A 17,043-nucleotide genomic window follows, 5' to 3' on the forward strand; every position below is an offset into this window, starting at 1 on the left:
AATTTCAAAAACCCTGACTAGAAAGCATTTTACAAAATTGTCACACTTACCCCATATCTCGGTCCAACATAGTTCTGTAGGTGAATGAGAAAGAAACTGGGATGGTAGGTGCAAGTTCTTGTGGTGAGTACAGCTTGGAACACTTCAAAGGATAGCAGCCTGCAAAAACAAGACAACACTGATAATCTTAAAGCATTAGTAAACCTCGATGTCTGTTCCATCTTTACCAAAAGCTCCCATTTCATGCAAATCATAGGCTTTTGCATCCGTGTCAGTCCCAAGTAGTATCAACCATTTCTCCACAGGGATAAATTAAACAAAATATGAATGACTTTAAAAGAAGCAGGACTTACTGTAAATCTCTGTGACGAGGTCAAAATGCCACTGACCTCAGCAGCTTATTTAGCATCACCAATCACAAATCAAAAGTGATAAGCTTAAAATTATCTCCTTTTCTATACTGTGGAAAATAACCTACCTCTTAAAATGTAACTTCACAAATGGACTAGTTCCTTTAGTAAAGCAGCAAATTTATGCTTTTGAACCGAAAAAGAGTGAATATTAAGCACCTGAATTACTGTTCTCTATTATTCCGCAAAGGTTCTTACCATAGGTTTAAAGAAAGGGTGATGATTGCCAAGCTGATTGGGTAGAGATGCGAATGAAAATCTTTGATTGCTTTAAAAGTCCATGAAGCAGTGCACAATGGGGCTTCTGAGGCTAAACGAGATGTGGAGTCATCTGTTCCCAAGACAGAAATGCGTCCGAATCAATTTGTGCTGAACCAACTGCACTTTGGAGGTGTGCATCACTGTAGAACCCCATTTAAATGAATTGCATGCTTCTGTATGCTAATCATAATAAATCAGGAAGTGCTTCAAAATCTTTAAAACCATTTTTTATGTCAACAGACTATTGCAGCTTCAATTGGATGGCTAATTTGCAGGAGAGGTGATTCTGTGGTTTATGGTAATGAAAAGGAAGCTAAGCAACACAGGTTAGTTAATTTCATACTAATGCAAGAGCAATGTTTCACTTACAACCTCTGAGCTCTCAGTGCTAAATATTCACATTTTTTTATTACAAATAACAATAAAAGAGGTCTGACCTCAGGACCTGTTAGTGCGAAGTGATGCTTAGTCATGGTACTGTGCTGAACCTATTTGAAATGTAGTTAATATTTATAAGGCAGTCCACCCACCACAGTCTGGCTGTATCCAGTTTAGTTGGTGGTCATTAACTGTGTACTCATTGAAGACCAATCAAATATAGTTTCCAGTAGCCCCTTATAGAAGAGCATCTACAAAAATGGAACACTACAAGGTTAATATCATCTATTTCCTGATTTAACATGTTCTTTTGTTCAATCCTGGAGCACAGCTCTTCACCTTGATATCCTAACTAAAAAAATATATAAAAATTGCATTTGATAGTCCCTTGATAATAAAAAAATAGTGAACTGGCTGGGAAAGGTTGATGCAGATCTGAGGACTTAATAAAGATAATGTGCTCAACAGTAGAAACTACATCAGGAGCTATTACTCGTCCATGAGGTTGCAACTGGAGCAGCACCACATGAGTTGCCGACACTTTAGCAAACCTTTCATGAACAAGCCAGGAACACAAGTACTACAACTTAATATCCAATGATCACTCTGATCCACACACTGCTGATCCTGCTCATTGTGAGGCTCTTCCAGGCAGTTCTCCACCTGAAGTTCTGTCCTCATATGCAGAAGGTTAGACACAGAGTCAAGGATTACCAGAAATGCTGCACCATGAATTAAACTGTAGGAAATCTGTTGTTCAACAGTACCACAGAACAATCTATCTAGGTCCTTCACAACAATTGCCACAGTCCATTATCTGAGACATCGCCACTTGTTTGCACGTTCTTCTCCTACAACCTAAGTAGACATTATTTTTAAAATCTATTCTTCAAATGACAAGTTATAAACAGAATGTTGCTAGGTTTCCCTGTAAAACTGTATATGTACAGTATTTAATGAAGCAATACTGTGTATATCAGAGATATCAATCTGTTGTTTTGCCTGAAAGTTTGATTTCCTGTAGCCTAGTGAAGAGATTTGGTTCCATTATGCAACAGCATTACAATTATTAACATTCAATTATACAGATTGAGAAACAAAGTGCAGTAATAAAATTAGTATCAATACCCTAGCGCAACAGCACCTCACAATACCATTGACATTAAATGAAAACAAACTCCCTGATATTTTATTTGTCCACATAGCTTTGGAAGCAGTGCCATCTAAAGAGAGAAATTTGTTGATTCTGATGGTATCCACAGGATAGCCAGACAGGAGATAAAGTGGAACGAGGCATTGCTTCTCTGGAGAATCCCTCACATATGTTGAAAATGTAACTGTTCTCCACTGTTCAAGCACTTAATTATTAAAAAAAAGAGAGATGCAACTTTGTTTCCAGACTTATTGCATGCAAATAGAGAGCTGACCTCGGGACAGAGTCACAAAAGCAAAAAATTCAGCACATTTGATCATTGTGTCTGTGCTAACAGTAATTCCACTTCAGTTATCTTTCCCAATCCATCACCCTGTTCCTTTTCTGTTCCCCTTAATATTATTATTTCCATGTATCTAGTTGTCTGATAAATATTGAATCCAGAGACATTTAACTGTTCTAGATGCAAGAACTTAGACTTTTTGCTGTTGGGCAAATTGTATCATTAAGACAGGCCCCTCACCTTGACTGAGTTTCTGAGGGCAGAATTAACAGAATAGTGTTGGTGGGATCTTTGATTGGGGAGGCTCAGAGATTAGCTATGACAGTGCCTCTCAGATCTGCCGCCGTATTTCTATGAACTTTTTTAAGTTCAATATTTTTTCAAAAGGCATGCAGACAGATAATATTGATCACTTTTCAATTGCTTGCAGCAGTGTTTTGCTCTTTTAAACTCTACCACTCATAACATTGCTAGATGCCAAAACTTCTTGCACTCAGTACTGCTAAGTTATAATTGATGAAAATTGTATTGTACAATTTTCCATATTATTAGAATATACCTTGGTAGTTGTCTTTACGTCTCTAGTCACTTGCAGCAGGATATTGAACAACTGGAAAAATGAGCAGGGACCTTCGCATAACAGGTGCCAGACCCATTTCCTGTTCTGTCCATCCCAGGTCTGCCACAGGAGGGCAGAAAAAAAAGTCAGTGGCATTTTGGGAAGGAAATCTAGGGGAATGTATTTTCCACAATTTACATATTTGCAGAAACGGGCCTCTGGTTTACGGGTAGCATTCTCTCTTCTGCGCCAAAAGGTGCAAGATTTGAACACCTCCCCAGACAGTGAGTGGAGATTGAAGCTCCGGCTTTGAATTCTAGGCTCATCCAGTGTGATACCTGCACCCGATGGGTTGGGGGTAGCTGGACCCCCATCACATGGGTCAGAACCCATAAACCCACGTCCAATAGAACTAACCACCATGCTGACCGGTTTAAAAATGGTCATGGCCATGAATTCACATCTCAGCATGTCAAACTGTAAATCAGCCTGCAAACCCTTCCATTATTTCACTCTACTCTCCAAAGGAAGAACATGAAGGTAGGAGAATAACAACAATCTATTTATGGTCTAACAGCATCTGTGGAGAGAAAGACAGAGTTAACATTTCGAGTCAGTATGACTTCTTCCTCTTCTGTTCTTGTTTCAGATTTCCAGCATCTGCAGTATTTTGCTTTTAACAATCTGTTTATGATTGTTTAAAAACTTATGTAATCGATGTCATTTAATTCAGTTGATTTTCTGCCTGAAAAAGTATGAATCATTCAAATTACATCACAAAAAGCCCTTTTTTCTCTAGCGAAAATAATTTAAATTAACATATAACTCAAAATAATTTTGAATATGGGATATCTATTTCACATTTACCTAGAATGGGAAGTTAGATAAGCATATAAGGAAGAATGGATAGAGGGTTATGACAATAGAGTTAGATAAAGAAGATGGAAGGAGGCTCAAGTGGAGCATAAATGCCAGCATGGACTGGTTGGGCTGAATGCCCTGTTTCTGTGCCATATATGCAATGTAATTCTATGTAAGATGCTGCCAGAAGGTAGCATTGATGCAATGTCAAGGTCCTGGATTTGTAAGGAGAAAATCATAAAAACGAAGGAATATTTGCCAAATAAAACAGTTGTCTTAAGATGAAAAGTGGAAATCTACATCATTGTTTATGGAAAAAGGCTCAGCAAAACAGCATATGGCAACAGGATAGGACAAGGCTGAAACCGATAGAACTGAGAGTTAATAAGTGCAGAAATTTTTAAATCGGTAACTGCTATAGAATTCCAGCATAAACCAACAACAGCAATTTGCATTTATATAGCAGCTTTAATATAAGGCCCCAATTTCCAATGTCCTCATACTCAAGGGGCAGAATCTTCGGCTTGGCGAGCGGGGACAGGCCCCGCTTGCTGACGCGTAAAATGACCCCGACTCAGCCTACTCCCCCCACCGCCCACACAGGGGGCGCTCAGCACTTCTGGGTGCGTGTCACGCTGGGCGGGCCTTAATTGGCCCACCCACATAAAAATGGTGGAGTGCAGCCGATGGCGGGTGGCGATGGGCTACGCGCCCACCCGCGCCCGCTCCCGTCCAACCCCCCCGACAGGGAGAAAATTCTCCCCAAGGAATATGTTCTCTTGCATTGCACCCTGCAGTTCACACACATTGATCAAGAGCAGAGGACAGAAAATAATTCCCCCAAAGTCATTTATTTAATAATATTTTTACTTAATTAAAAAGAAGGATAATTTGGTTAAAAAAAATAGCAGTATATTCTCAGGAGTTGGTCCATTTTCTTCATCAATTTAATTTTTCCTTTCTAATCCAGGATATTGCTAAAGCTCCTCTATAAACATCATCAGTTCAATGAGGCCAGCTAACAAAGCAAACAAATAGAATGTTGTCCTTTATAACAAGATGCATAGTCATATATATTGAAATAAATCATTTCAAAATGATGACTTTTAACCTTGCTAGAACCATAACTTGAATGCTATGGAGTCCAGTTTTGATTCACCTGTTTCAAAGAAGGTGGCATTGGTGAGGTTAGAAGATTATTTTTAAACAACATGCATTTATATGGTTAAAACAAAAAGCTAAAAGCTACTGCGGATGCTGGAAATCCAAAACAAAAACAGAATTACCTGGAAAAACTCAGCAGGTCTGGCAGCATCGGCGGAGAAGAAATCAGTTAACGTTTCGAGCCTTCATGGCCCTTCGGCAGAACTGAAGCATAGTTAGAAGAAGGGAGAAATATAAATTGGTTTAAGGTGGGTGGGAGGGGGGGGGGGGGGGGGGGGGAGAGAGAGAGAGAGTGAGAGACATTGAGGGTGTGGTGATTGTGGAGATGAGCAGATAATCAAAAGATGTCACAGACAAAAGGGTCAAAGAGGTGTCGAAGGTGGTGACATTTGTCTGAGAAAAGTGCTAATTAAGAATGGAAGACAGGATATTCAAAGTACAGCTCTAGTGGGGGTGGGGTGGAAAGACTAACAAGGTTTTAGTTTAGATTTAAAAATAATGGAAATAGGCTATGCCTGTCTCTTTATGGGGTATGTGGAACATTCCTTGTTCCAGTCCTACTCCGGCCCCCTCCCACAACTCTTTCTCCGGTACATCGATGATTACTTCGGTGCTGCTTCATGCTCTCGTCGGGACCTGGAAAAATTTATTAATTTTGCTTCCAATCTCCACCCCTCCATCATCTTCACATGGTCCATCTCTGACACTTCTCTTCCCTTCCTTGACCTCTCTGTCTCAATTTCTGATGATAGACTGTCCACCAATATCCATTACAAGCCTACCGACTCCCACAGCTACCTCGACTACAGCTCCTCACACCCCGCTTCTTGTAAAGACTCCATCCCATTCTCTCAGTTCCTTCGCCTCCGTCGCATCTGTTCTGATGACGCTACCTTCAAAAACAGCTCCTCTGACATGTCCTCCTTCTTCCTTAACTGAGGTTTTCCATCCACGGTCGTTGACAGGGCCCTCAACCGTGTCCGGCCCATATCCCGCGCATCCGCCCTCACGCCTTCTCCTCCTTCCCAGAAACATGATAGGGTCCCCCTTGTCCTCACTTATCACCCCACCAGCCTCCGCATTCAAACGATCATCCTCCGCCATTTCCACCAACTCCAGCATGATGCCACCACCAAACACATCTTCCCTTCACCCCCCCTGACGGCATTCCGTAGGGATCGTTACCTCCGGGACACCCTGGTCCACTCCTCCATCACCCCCTACTCCTCAACCCCCACTTATGGCACCTCCCCATGCCCACGCAGAAGATGCAACACCTGCCCCTTCACTTCCTCTCTCCTCACCGTCCAAGGGCCCAAACACTCCTTTCAAGTGAAGCAGCATTTCACTTGCATTTCCCCTAACTTAGTCTACTGCATTCGTTGCTCCCAATGCGGTCTCCTCTACATTGGAGAGACCAAACGCAAACTGGGCGACCGTTTTGCGGAACACCTGCGGTCTGTCCGCAAGAAAGACCCAAACCTCCCTGTCGCTTGCCATTTTAACACTCCACCCTGTTCTCTTGCCAACATGTCTGTCCTTGGCTTGCTGCATTGTTCCAGTGAAGCCCAACGCAAACTGGAGGAACAGCACCTCATCTTCCGACTAGGCACTTTACAGCCTTCCGGGCTGAATATTGAATTCAACAACTTTAGATCTTAAACTCCCCCTCCCCCCATCCCCACCCCGTTTCTTCCCCCCCCCCCTTTTTTTTTCCAATAATTTATATAGATTCTTCTTTCCCCACCTATTTCCATTATTTTTAAATCTAAACTAAAACCTTGTTAGTCTTTCCACCCCACCCCCACTAGAGCTGTACTTTGAATATCCTGTCTTCCATTCTTAATTAGCACTTTTCTCAGACAAATGTCACCACCTTCGACACCTCTTTGACCCTTTTGTCTGTGACATCTTTTGATTATCTGCTCATCTCCACAATCACCACACCCTCAATGTCTCTCTCTCTCCCCACCCCCCCCCCACCCACCTTAAACCAATTTATATTTCTCCCTTCTTCTAACTATGCTTCAGTTCTGCCGAAGGGCCATGAAGGCTCGAAACGTTAACTGATTTCTTCTCCGCCGATGCTGCCAGACCTGCTGAGTTTTTCCAGGTAATTCTGTTTTTGTTTTGCATTTATATGGTAGCTTTAACGTACGACAAATACCCCAAGGAGTTCTGCAGTTAAGTGTTTTAAAAAAAAAGATGTCTGGTGGGGAAGAGAGACATAAGGAGATGTACCTGAAAACTGAGAGACGGACATACAAAGGAAAAGAGAACAACAGGGAGAAAATGACAGAATGAGATAAAGAAATAAGACAAAGAAAAACAGAAAGGAGGGATTTGGACCCAGTTGACTAAAAGCTCTGTCACCGAAGGGAAGGCAAAGGAATTCAGGATGCACAGTGGCCAGAGTCAGAAAAGTGTTTTGGAGAATGGACGGTTTATACGAGGCTGAAGGAGGTTGCAGAGATAAAAGATGGCAGGATATTTCCAATAGGCAGATCAGGCTACAATGACATTGTCAGGGGACAACTGCTATTTGTAGCTAAGGCCCAAGCAGGAAAGCAATGGCAGCTTCTCTGCCAGGTCAAAGCTGCCCAGTACTGCAACGAAGCCGAGAAGAGACCACTAAAATACATTTTTAAAGTTTATTTGAAATTTTCTTGTGGACCAGGTGGAATAGCGGTGCTCATCTTGGACCCACAAGGTAACACTTGAGCTTCCTAGCCCAAGGTTTCCACTCTCACCTACGTGGAATTCTTGTACCAAGCTGTTCACCTTGTGCTGGGGCTATTCCTGTAAATTCCTAGCGGTGGCCTCCGAGCAGGCTGATTTTATCAACTAGGCAGCTGCTTCTCATCAAGCTCCCAGCCGTTTAGGTCAGAATGTCAAAGGAAATATTTTAATAAGGCACAACCATTGTAATCGTTTGAGCCTCTCTGTTCGTGCCCCGGAACTGGCTAATATCCCAGAACCAGTCAGCAGCTCACTTGGCCTTATTCAACCCCAAGAGTAAGAATTGACTTCAGAAAGTATGTAGGCTATCTGACACTTCTGTTCAGTCTGGAAGCATGACTTTGAGCCTCTGGTCACCTGCCTTTTTAACTGTCTGTCCATTTTAATTGTTCATCCCACTCTGACCTCACTTAGGCTGTTCCAGTGAAGTTCGAATAACTTTTAGATGCTGGTAATGGATGTGTTCTCTCCTCCAGCCCCCTCAATTCCACTTTTTTTGCCTGACTCTTTACTTGCTCAAAAACTGTTAAATCTCCAACTCCATCCAGTTCTGATGAAAGGTCATCAATCTGACATGTTAGAGTCACATTACTCTGGTATCCCTGCTCTTTACACTTGAAGAATCCTCCGCTCTTTACACTTCACTGTAATTAATTTTTTTTAAGCCAGTATCAATCTTATACTTAAGCTATTTTTAAGAAAAAGAGAGAAAATAAAAGACTAGAGACCTAAACACAAACTAAAGACCTTACTTTTACTTTAAAGACTAGAAATACTCACCAATCCCACTCGCCAATCAGCTGCTTTCCCTGCACTTGCGTCACGTTGTGGTTTGTGACATCACTCTGCCGATGGTCTCACATGAATTCTTTTTAAAATGAAGTCTCCACACTCTTTTTAAAATGAAGTCTCCCTGCTCTCTGCGTTCTTTTTAAAATAAAGTCTCCCCATTCTCCGCACTCTTTTTTAAATGAAGTCTCCCTGCTCTCCGCGTTCTTTTTAAAATGAAGTCTCCCCATTCTCCGCACACTTTTTTAAATGAAGTCTCCCTGCTCTCCGCGTTCTTTTTAAAATGAAGTCTCCCCATTCTCCGCACTCTTTTTTAAATTAAGTCTCCCTGCTCTCCGTGTTCTTTTTAAAATGAAGTCTCCTCACTCTCCATGCTCTTTATAAAATTAAGTCTCCCCGCTTATAAAATGAGGTCTCCCCGCTCGTTTCATTGTTTTAATCTCTCTGTCCCAAAGTCTCGCTGTTTTAATCTCTCTGTCCCAAAGTCTCGCTGTTTTAATCTCTCTGTCCCAAAGTCTCGCTGTTTTAATATCTCTGTCCCAAAGTCTCGTTGTTTTAATATCTCTGTCCCAAAGTCTCGTTGTTTTAATCTCTCTGTCCCAAAGTCTCGCTGTTTTAATATCTCTGTCCCAAAGTCTCGCTGTTTTAATATCTCTGTCCCAAAGTCTCGCTGTTTTAATATCTCTGTCCCAAAGTCTCGTTGTTTTAATATCTCTGTCCCAAAGTCTCGTTGTTTTAATATCTCTGTCCCAAAGTCTCGCTGTTTTAATATCTCTGTCCCAAAGTCCCATTGTTTTAATCTCTCAATGCCAAAGTCTCGCTGTTTTAATCTCTCAATCCCAAAGATTGCTGTTTTAACTTCTCAGTCCCAAAATCTCCCTGTTTTCTCAAGCTTGCAGTCTACTTGACTCCAAATGTAATTAAATCACACAGACAGACCCAATTATACTTACCCCTAAACTTACTTCACAATAAGCCAGAAAAATATAAAAGTTATTATATTTTAGTCAAAGCGGGTTAGGAGAATGCCTGCACCTGAGCTAAGAGCACAGCTTTCAGTCCAATAGGTGAAGCTGCCGTCCATCGGTCATGACTGAACTTCCACTTTCCACCCTCCTTTCATCATATCCCTGGACTGCCTTTGCACCAAGAATCGATCGCTCATACATACATTCAAACATACATTCATACACATTAGGAGCAGAGGTATGTCATTCGGCCCCTCGAGCCTGTCCCACCATTCAATAAGATCAGGGCTGATTTGATTGTGGCCTCAACTCCCCTACCTTTCTACCCCTATATCCTTGACTCCCTTGTCAATCAACCTAGCATTAAAAATATTCAATGATCCTGCTTCTACCATGCTCTAGGGAAGAGAGTGCCATAGACCCATGATCCTCAGAGAAAAAAAAATTTCCTCATCTCTGTCTTAAATGCGAGACCCCTTATTTTCAAACTTTGTCCCCTTGTTCTAGTTAATCCCACAAGGGGAAACATCCTTGCAGCATCACCCTGTCAAGTCCTTGTCCTGTCAGGATCTTATATGTTTCAATTAGATTGCCTCTCATTCTTCCAAACTCCAATGGGTACAGGCCCAGCCTGTCCAACTTTCCTCATAGGATAACCTCCTTATTCCAGGTATGCATCGAGTGAACCTTCTCTGAGCTACCTGTAATGCAATTATGTCCTATCTTAAATAAGGAGATCAAAACTGTACACAGTACTCTAGATGTGGTCTCACCAATAATCCATCCAACTGTAGCAAAATATTCTTATTTTGGTATTCCATTCCCCTTACAATAAACAACAACACTATTTGCCTTCCTAATTAATGCATACTAACGTTATGTGATTCATGAACCAGGACACCCAGATCCCTATGTACTGTAATCTCTGCCTATTTAAATAATATGCTGTTTTTTCATTCTTCCTGACAAAGTGGACAAGTTCACATTTGCCCACATTATACTCCATCCACCAAATTTTTCCCACTCACTTATCTATATCCTTTTGCAGACTCCTTATGTCCTCTTCACAACTGACTCTCCTACCTAGTTTTGTCTCATCAGCGAATTTAGCAACCATACATTCGGTCCCATCATCCAAGTTATTAATATTATGATCCCAGCTGATGTTACAACTGAACAAGGTTGATCCCAGGGTGGAACTTGGTTTGATAGCTCCTAACTTTTGTTTGTTTTGTTTGTTTGTTTAGATACGTGGAGACTAGCTACTGAACAGTCACAGGAGTCAGCTGATGAACTTTTAACAAAAGAAAAAAACATTTATTCAACAAGAAAAGACGAACTATATTACATTACTCCTTCACCCACAACTATACCTTTACAGATATATACAGATTTGTAAGGGTAACACAAGCTACAAAAGCTATCTTATACACTAATGTCCACAGTAAGTACACTGTCCATGTAAACCAATAGGTGACCTATGGTCAGGCACACCACACTCTGAAACCAAGTGACAGACGCCACCCCAGACAGATGCTATGGATCTCTCCTCAACTTTCCCCAGGCGCTTGTCACAACATGAGCTACAGTTTCGCTGAACTCCATCTTTCACACGAGAGTTTCCAATCTCCACTCTCCAAGAACTCGCTTTGGAATCTTCTCCCAAATCGACACTTTCTCTCAGATGCCCTCCTCAAGGGTCCATCTCCAGGGTTTTGAACTCTCCTTCTAATGTTCCTCTCCCCTGGGTCACCACATGCATTCAAGCCTTCTTCCACTTCTTCCTTCTTCTCGCTCTCCAACTCAGCCATCAACAGTACACTACTGCTTCATATGCCCATAGCAAAGAGTTACAAACCTTCAGTTGTCTCTTTGGACCTTCTGATTTCTCACAAGCCTTTATATTGCTTTATATGTGCTTCCTGCAGTGTTTGTCTCTTTAAGCTTGAAGCTTGGAGCTTTTCCCTGCTCTTCACTCTTAACTTCACTTAACAGGACCTTTTCCAGGTTCCTGTCCTTCCTTTGACTAGAAGGTCTGCTTGGGACTTTCTCTTGTTCCACTCCCCTGGATTCTTGGGGATGTTCTTCTTTAGCTTGGGACTGGCTATCTGTCCCTTTTGCTCCAGTCTCTCTCTGGCAGCTACTTTCAACCAACTTTAGCTTGGGACTGGCTATCTGCTCCTCCTAGGTTGCTTCTGCTCGGCAGCTGTCTTCAAAACCAACTGAACTCAAACAGATTCTAAGTCAAACTGCTGTTCCTAGTTTCTTCTATGGGAGAGTCTGTGGGAGGAACCTCCCTCCCTGGACCCCTGTTGCTAGGCAACAGCCTAACTTTTCTATTTTGTGTTTGCTTAACTTATCTTACAGTCGTAAACTCTCAGAAGTGCAGGCACCTTTTAAAGTGAAACTAAAACTCAACTTGACCTTTTCTTAACTCAAACATAGGGCAGGATTTTCCCGTCGGCAAGCGGGGGGCGGGGCCCGCTCGCCGACGTGTAAAATAACACGTGGTGCTGTCGGGCAGAACTCCCGACATCACCGCGCGCCCTATAAATTTTCCGGTAGGTGGGGGCGCAGCAAAATCAGATGCGCGCCTGCCAACCTGTCAATGGCCAATTGAGGCCATTGACAGAGTAATTAAACTAATTAATGGACCTGCCCATCCAACCTTGAGGTTGGCGGGCAGGCCAGGAGCCCCAGTGGGAATTAGAGAAAGCATGAAACCTCATCCATGGGCAGAATGAGGTTTCATGTAGGTTTTTAAAATTTTTAATAAAGTTTTTGTAAAAATTATGGACATGTCCGAACTTCACATGAGGGGATATGTCAGGTTTTTTTTTCTATTTTTAATATTTGTCACAGAACAGCCGATGTCCCTGAGGCAGCACTTAGCCTCTTTCGTGCGCATGCGCGAAAGAGTGCACTCTCAATTTTGAGATCCCCCCCACCCACACAGGGAGCGCATAGCCCAGCCACGTAAAATGGTGCCGCGCTCCCATTTGGGGTTGCTGATCGGAAGCGCACCTGTGCACGCGCGCCCTTCAACTTCGCCCCCGATGGGGGGAAAATCCTGCCCATACAGAAATACAAATCAAACTTAAACATTAAAGCTAAAACTCATTCCTAACACCCACAAATACCAATATAACTTACTTAAACTATCTCTGTACAATATACATTGTAAATAATTGAGGCCCTGGCATTGATCTTTGTGGTACTCCAATCGTTACATCATGCCAACTCGAAAATGGCCCATTTATGCCTACTCTCTGTATCCTGTTAGTCAACCAATCCTCAATCCATGCTAATATGTTACTCTCTGCAATATGAGCTCTTATTTTGCATAGTAACCTTTGATGTGGCACCTTGTTAAATACCTTCCGGACATCTAAGTACACTACATCCACAGGTTCCCCTTATCCACGTTATTTGTTACTTCTTCAAAGGACTCTAATAAATTAGTCAAACACAATTTTCCTTTCACAAAATCATATTGACTCTTCCTGATTGCATTGAGATTTTCTAAATGCTCCACCATAACCTCCTTAATAATAAATTCCAGCATTTTCCTATGACAGATGTTAAGCTAACTGGCCTATAGTTTCCTGCTTTCTGTCTCTCTCCTTTCTTGACTAGAGGAGTTACATTCACTATTTTCCAAAAAGATGGGACCTTTCCAGAATCGAGGTAATTTTGAAAATTTAAAACCAATGCATCTACTATCTCACTGACTACTTCTTTTAAGACCCTAAGATGAAGTCTATCAAGACCTGAAGACTTGTTAGCTTTTGGTTCTAATAATTTTCTGAGTACTCTTTCCCTGGTGATTGTAATTGTTTTAAGTTCCTCTCTCCCTTTCAATTCTTGATGCACACTTATTTCTGGGATTTTATTTGCATCCACAATAGAGAAGACAAATGCAAAATATCTGTTCAATTCATCTGCCATTTCCTTATTTTCCATTATTAATTCCCCAGACTCACTCTGTAGAGGACCAACGCTCACCTTACTTACTCTTTTCTTTTTTGAATACTTGTAAAAACTCTTATATCTGTTTTTATAGGTTCTAGCTAGCTTTCTCTCATACTCTGATTTCTCCCTCCTCTTTTAGTCATTCTTTGCTGTTTTTTATATTCTGCCCAATCTACAGGCCTGTCTATCAATCTTTGTGGAATTATACAGTTCTTTTTTCAAGTTGATACTACCTTTAACTTCCTTAGTCAGCCACTGATGGTACGTCCTGCCCCTAGAGTCTTTCTTTTTCCACTGGAATGTAACTTTGCTGAGTGTTACAAAATATCTCCTTAAATGTCTGCCACTGAATCTCTACTGACTTATCCCATAACTGAATTGCCTAGTTCACTTTAGCCAGCTCTATCTTCATGCCCTCATAATTGCCCTTATTTAATTTCAAAGGACTAGTCTTAGACCCACTCTTCTCTCCCTTGAACTGAAGGTGAAATTCAATCATTTTATGATCATTGCTATCTAGGGACACCTAGGTCATTAATTAATCCTGCCTCATTGCACATTATCAGATCTAGAATAGCCTGCTTTCTGGTTGGCTCTCACACATGCTACTCTAAGAAACTGTTCCGTAAACACTCTATGAACTCATCTTCCAGGCTACCTTTGATAATCTGATTCGCCCAATCTATATGCAGATTAAAATCACCCATGATTATCGACGTATCGTTCTCACAAGCCCCATTATTTTTTCCTGTATACCCCATCCTACAGTGTGGTTACTGTTAAAGGGCCTATAAACTACTCCCACAAGTGACTTCCTGTCTTTCCTATTTCTTAACTCTACCTAAAACTGATTCTACATTTTGGTCTTTGGAACTAAGATCATCTCTCTCTGTCGTACTAATGTCATCTTTTATTAACAGAGCTACCCCTCCACCTTTTCCTAACTTCCTATACTTCCGAAATGTCATGTACCCTTGAATATTCAGATCCCGGCCTTTGTCATCTTGCAGCCATGGCTCTGTAATGGCTATCAAATCATACATATTTATTTCTATTTGATCTGTCAATTCATCTGTTTTGTTACGAATGCTACATGCATTCAGATACGGAGCCTTTAACTCCTTCTACCATTTTAGGAATCTCTGGCCTAATCTGCTGGCACATTCTTAAGTTTGCACACTCTGTCCCTTCCTGCCACACATTGATCATCGCTTCTCTTATTGCTACCAAGCTCTTTGCCTCGTCTGCTCTCTTTAATTGATTACATCTTCCCATACTTGATCCCTCACCTCCAACTACTTAGTTTAAAGCCCTCTCTGCCGCCCTAGTTAGATAACTCGCCAGAATACTTGTCCCAGGATGGTTCAGGTGAAGACCATCCCAACGGTCCAGCTCCCACTTTTCCCAGTGCTGGTGCCAGTGCCCTATGAATCGAAATGCATTTCTCCCACACCAATCTTTGAGCCATGCATTCAACTCCCTAATCTTATTTACTCTATGCCAATTTGCTCATGGGTCAGCTAATAATCCCGAGATTATTATTTTTGAGGTTCTGCTTTTTAATTTAGCTGCTAGCTGCTCATACTCCCTAAGCAGAGTCTCTTTCCTAGTCCTACCTATATCTTTTGTACCCACGTGTACCATGACCACTGTATCCTCCCCTCCCACTGCAAGTTTCTCTCAAACCCAGAGCAGATGTCTTGAACCCTGGCACCAGGCAGGCGACACAGCCTTCTGGACTCTCGCTCTCAGCTGCACAGAACTGTGTCTCTTCCCCTGACTATACTGTCCCCAACTACCACTACATTCCTATTTACTCCGCTGCTTGAATGGCCTCCTGTACCATGGTGCCATGGTCAGTTCACTCATCCACCCTGCAGACCCCACTTTCATCCTTACAGGTTGCAACCTTCTGAATGAGAATCCATCAATGTGTTTTTCTCTCTCCATAGATGCTTCCTGATCTGCTTAAAGTATGTGTAGTATTTTCTGTTTGCACATGACATATGCACATGACCTAATTTTAGAGTAATCTTTCACATTCTTCCGATGAATAAGTTGCACAAAACAAAGCCAGGAACATGCTGCTCCCCCACCTTCTTAGCCAGGGAATGCTAGGTACAGGTAAACTGAAGAAAAATAATTCTCACCAATTCTTCTATAGATAGAACTCATCACGAAACTACATCCCTGTCAACAAATGCTAAATCGTCTAGCCATAGAAAGTGGGTACAGCAACATTATCCTCATGTGCACACTGACTCTTCCAAAATCTCTCTCCTGAAATATAAACATTTTTAGATCTCAGGCAAGTGAAATTTTTAAACATTCATTCCTTAGATAAAATGAAAATATACGGTGATTGATAATGCAGCATTGTAGTTTCCTGCAACTCCTTACACGCATATTTTGCAGCAAGTCCCTGAGCCAATATATCAAACCTGAATTTTATTTTTATATTCGTTCATGGGGCGTCGTTGGCTAGGCCAGCAGTTATTGCCCATACCTAATTGCCGTTGTTCAGAGGGCATTTTAGAGTCAACCATATTGATTATTCTGATAAATAAAATGATTTAAACCAAGATTTTCTCATTATAAATTGCTTGCATCGTGGTCTTTCAGGAAAAGGGTTTATTTTAAAACTTCATCCATCTTCATAATTGCTCTGCAATCTTGTCTGAAGTTAAGCGCTTCTCATTCACCAAATAAAAACAGATATTACTAAGAGCACAGTGTATAAAAACAATGCTCTACTGGTATTGATATATTCCACCTGTCATTCAGAATCAAAAACAATATCAGACAAATTAAAACTTCATTTTAAGAGTTACAGGAAACAGTATAGGTGGGATTAGGCACATACATTGTGCTACCCTGCAACTAAAAAGATGTGGGTGAAATGAATCTGAGTTCCTCTAGCCTGTTCTTATTTTTGATGCGGTATTTTAGCACTAAAATCATGAGTATCAATGTTTTGGGCATTCGCAGTTCCATTGAACAGTGAGCAAATAACTCAAAGGAGATGTTTGCAATCCCAGACAGAAATCAGCACTTGCAAACAAGGATTCCGCTTACATAAAAATTTTATGCAATTCCACTGTATAGATAAATTCTATCAAAACCAACTGCTGGAAATTATGGGCAGGATTTTGCAGTCGGTGCGGGGGCAGGTCCAACATGCCGATGCGTAAAATGACGCGCGATGACATCAGGCGTGCATCCCGACATCATCGTGCTGTCTCACAATATTTCGTTCAGCAGGTGCGTGCCGGAGTTGACTGCGCACCTGCCAATATTTAAATGGCCTATTAAGGCCATTTAAGAAAACTAATGTAATTGTTAACGCTGTCCATCCAACCTTAAATGGCCTTCACATTTTTTTAGGAAACCTCATCCACAAGCGGGATGAGGTTTCCTAAAGCTTTTATTAATGAAATAAATTTTTTTTCCTGAATATAAAACACATCCCATCTCATGTGACAAATGAGGGGACATGTTTAAATAAA

At 41.5% G+C, this 17,043-nt stretch overlaps 1 protein-coding gene across 10 annotated transcripts in view; it reads right to left on the reverse strand.

Moving 5' to 3' along the window:
* Nucleotides 1–17,043, reverse strand: part of LOC144682644 (LIM domain-binding protein 2) — a 607,375-nt gene that overhangs the window by 545,558 nt on the left and 44,774 nt on the right. For all 10 annotated transcript variants that reach the window (XM_078545304.1, XM_078545294.1, XM_078545256.1 and 7 more), the window contains exon 2: nt 51–159. In XM_078545304.1, the coding sequence (XP_078401430.1) occupies nt 51–70 (20 nt within the window). In that variant the 5' untranslated portion in view covers nt 71–159. The remainder of the gene's footprint in view (nt 1–50; nt 160–17,043) is intronic.

The sequence above is a fragment of the Cetorhinus maximus genome, chromosome 1 (genome assembly GCF_964194155.1).
Source record: "Cetorhinus maximus chromosome 1, sCetMax3.hap1.1, whole genome shotgun sequence".
NCBI classification, from domain to species: domain Eukaryota; kingdom Metazoa; phylum Chordata; class Chondrichthyes; order Lamniformes; family Cetorhinidae; genus Cetorhinus; species Cetorhinus maximus.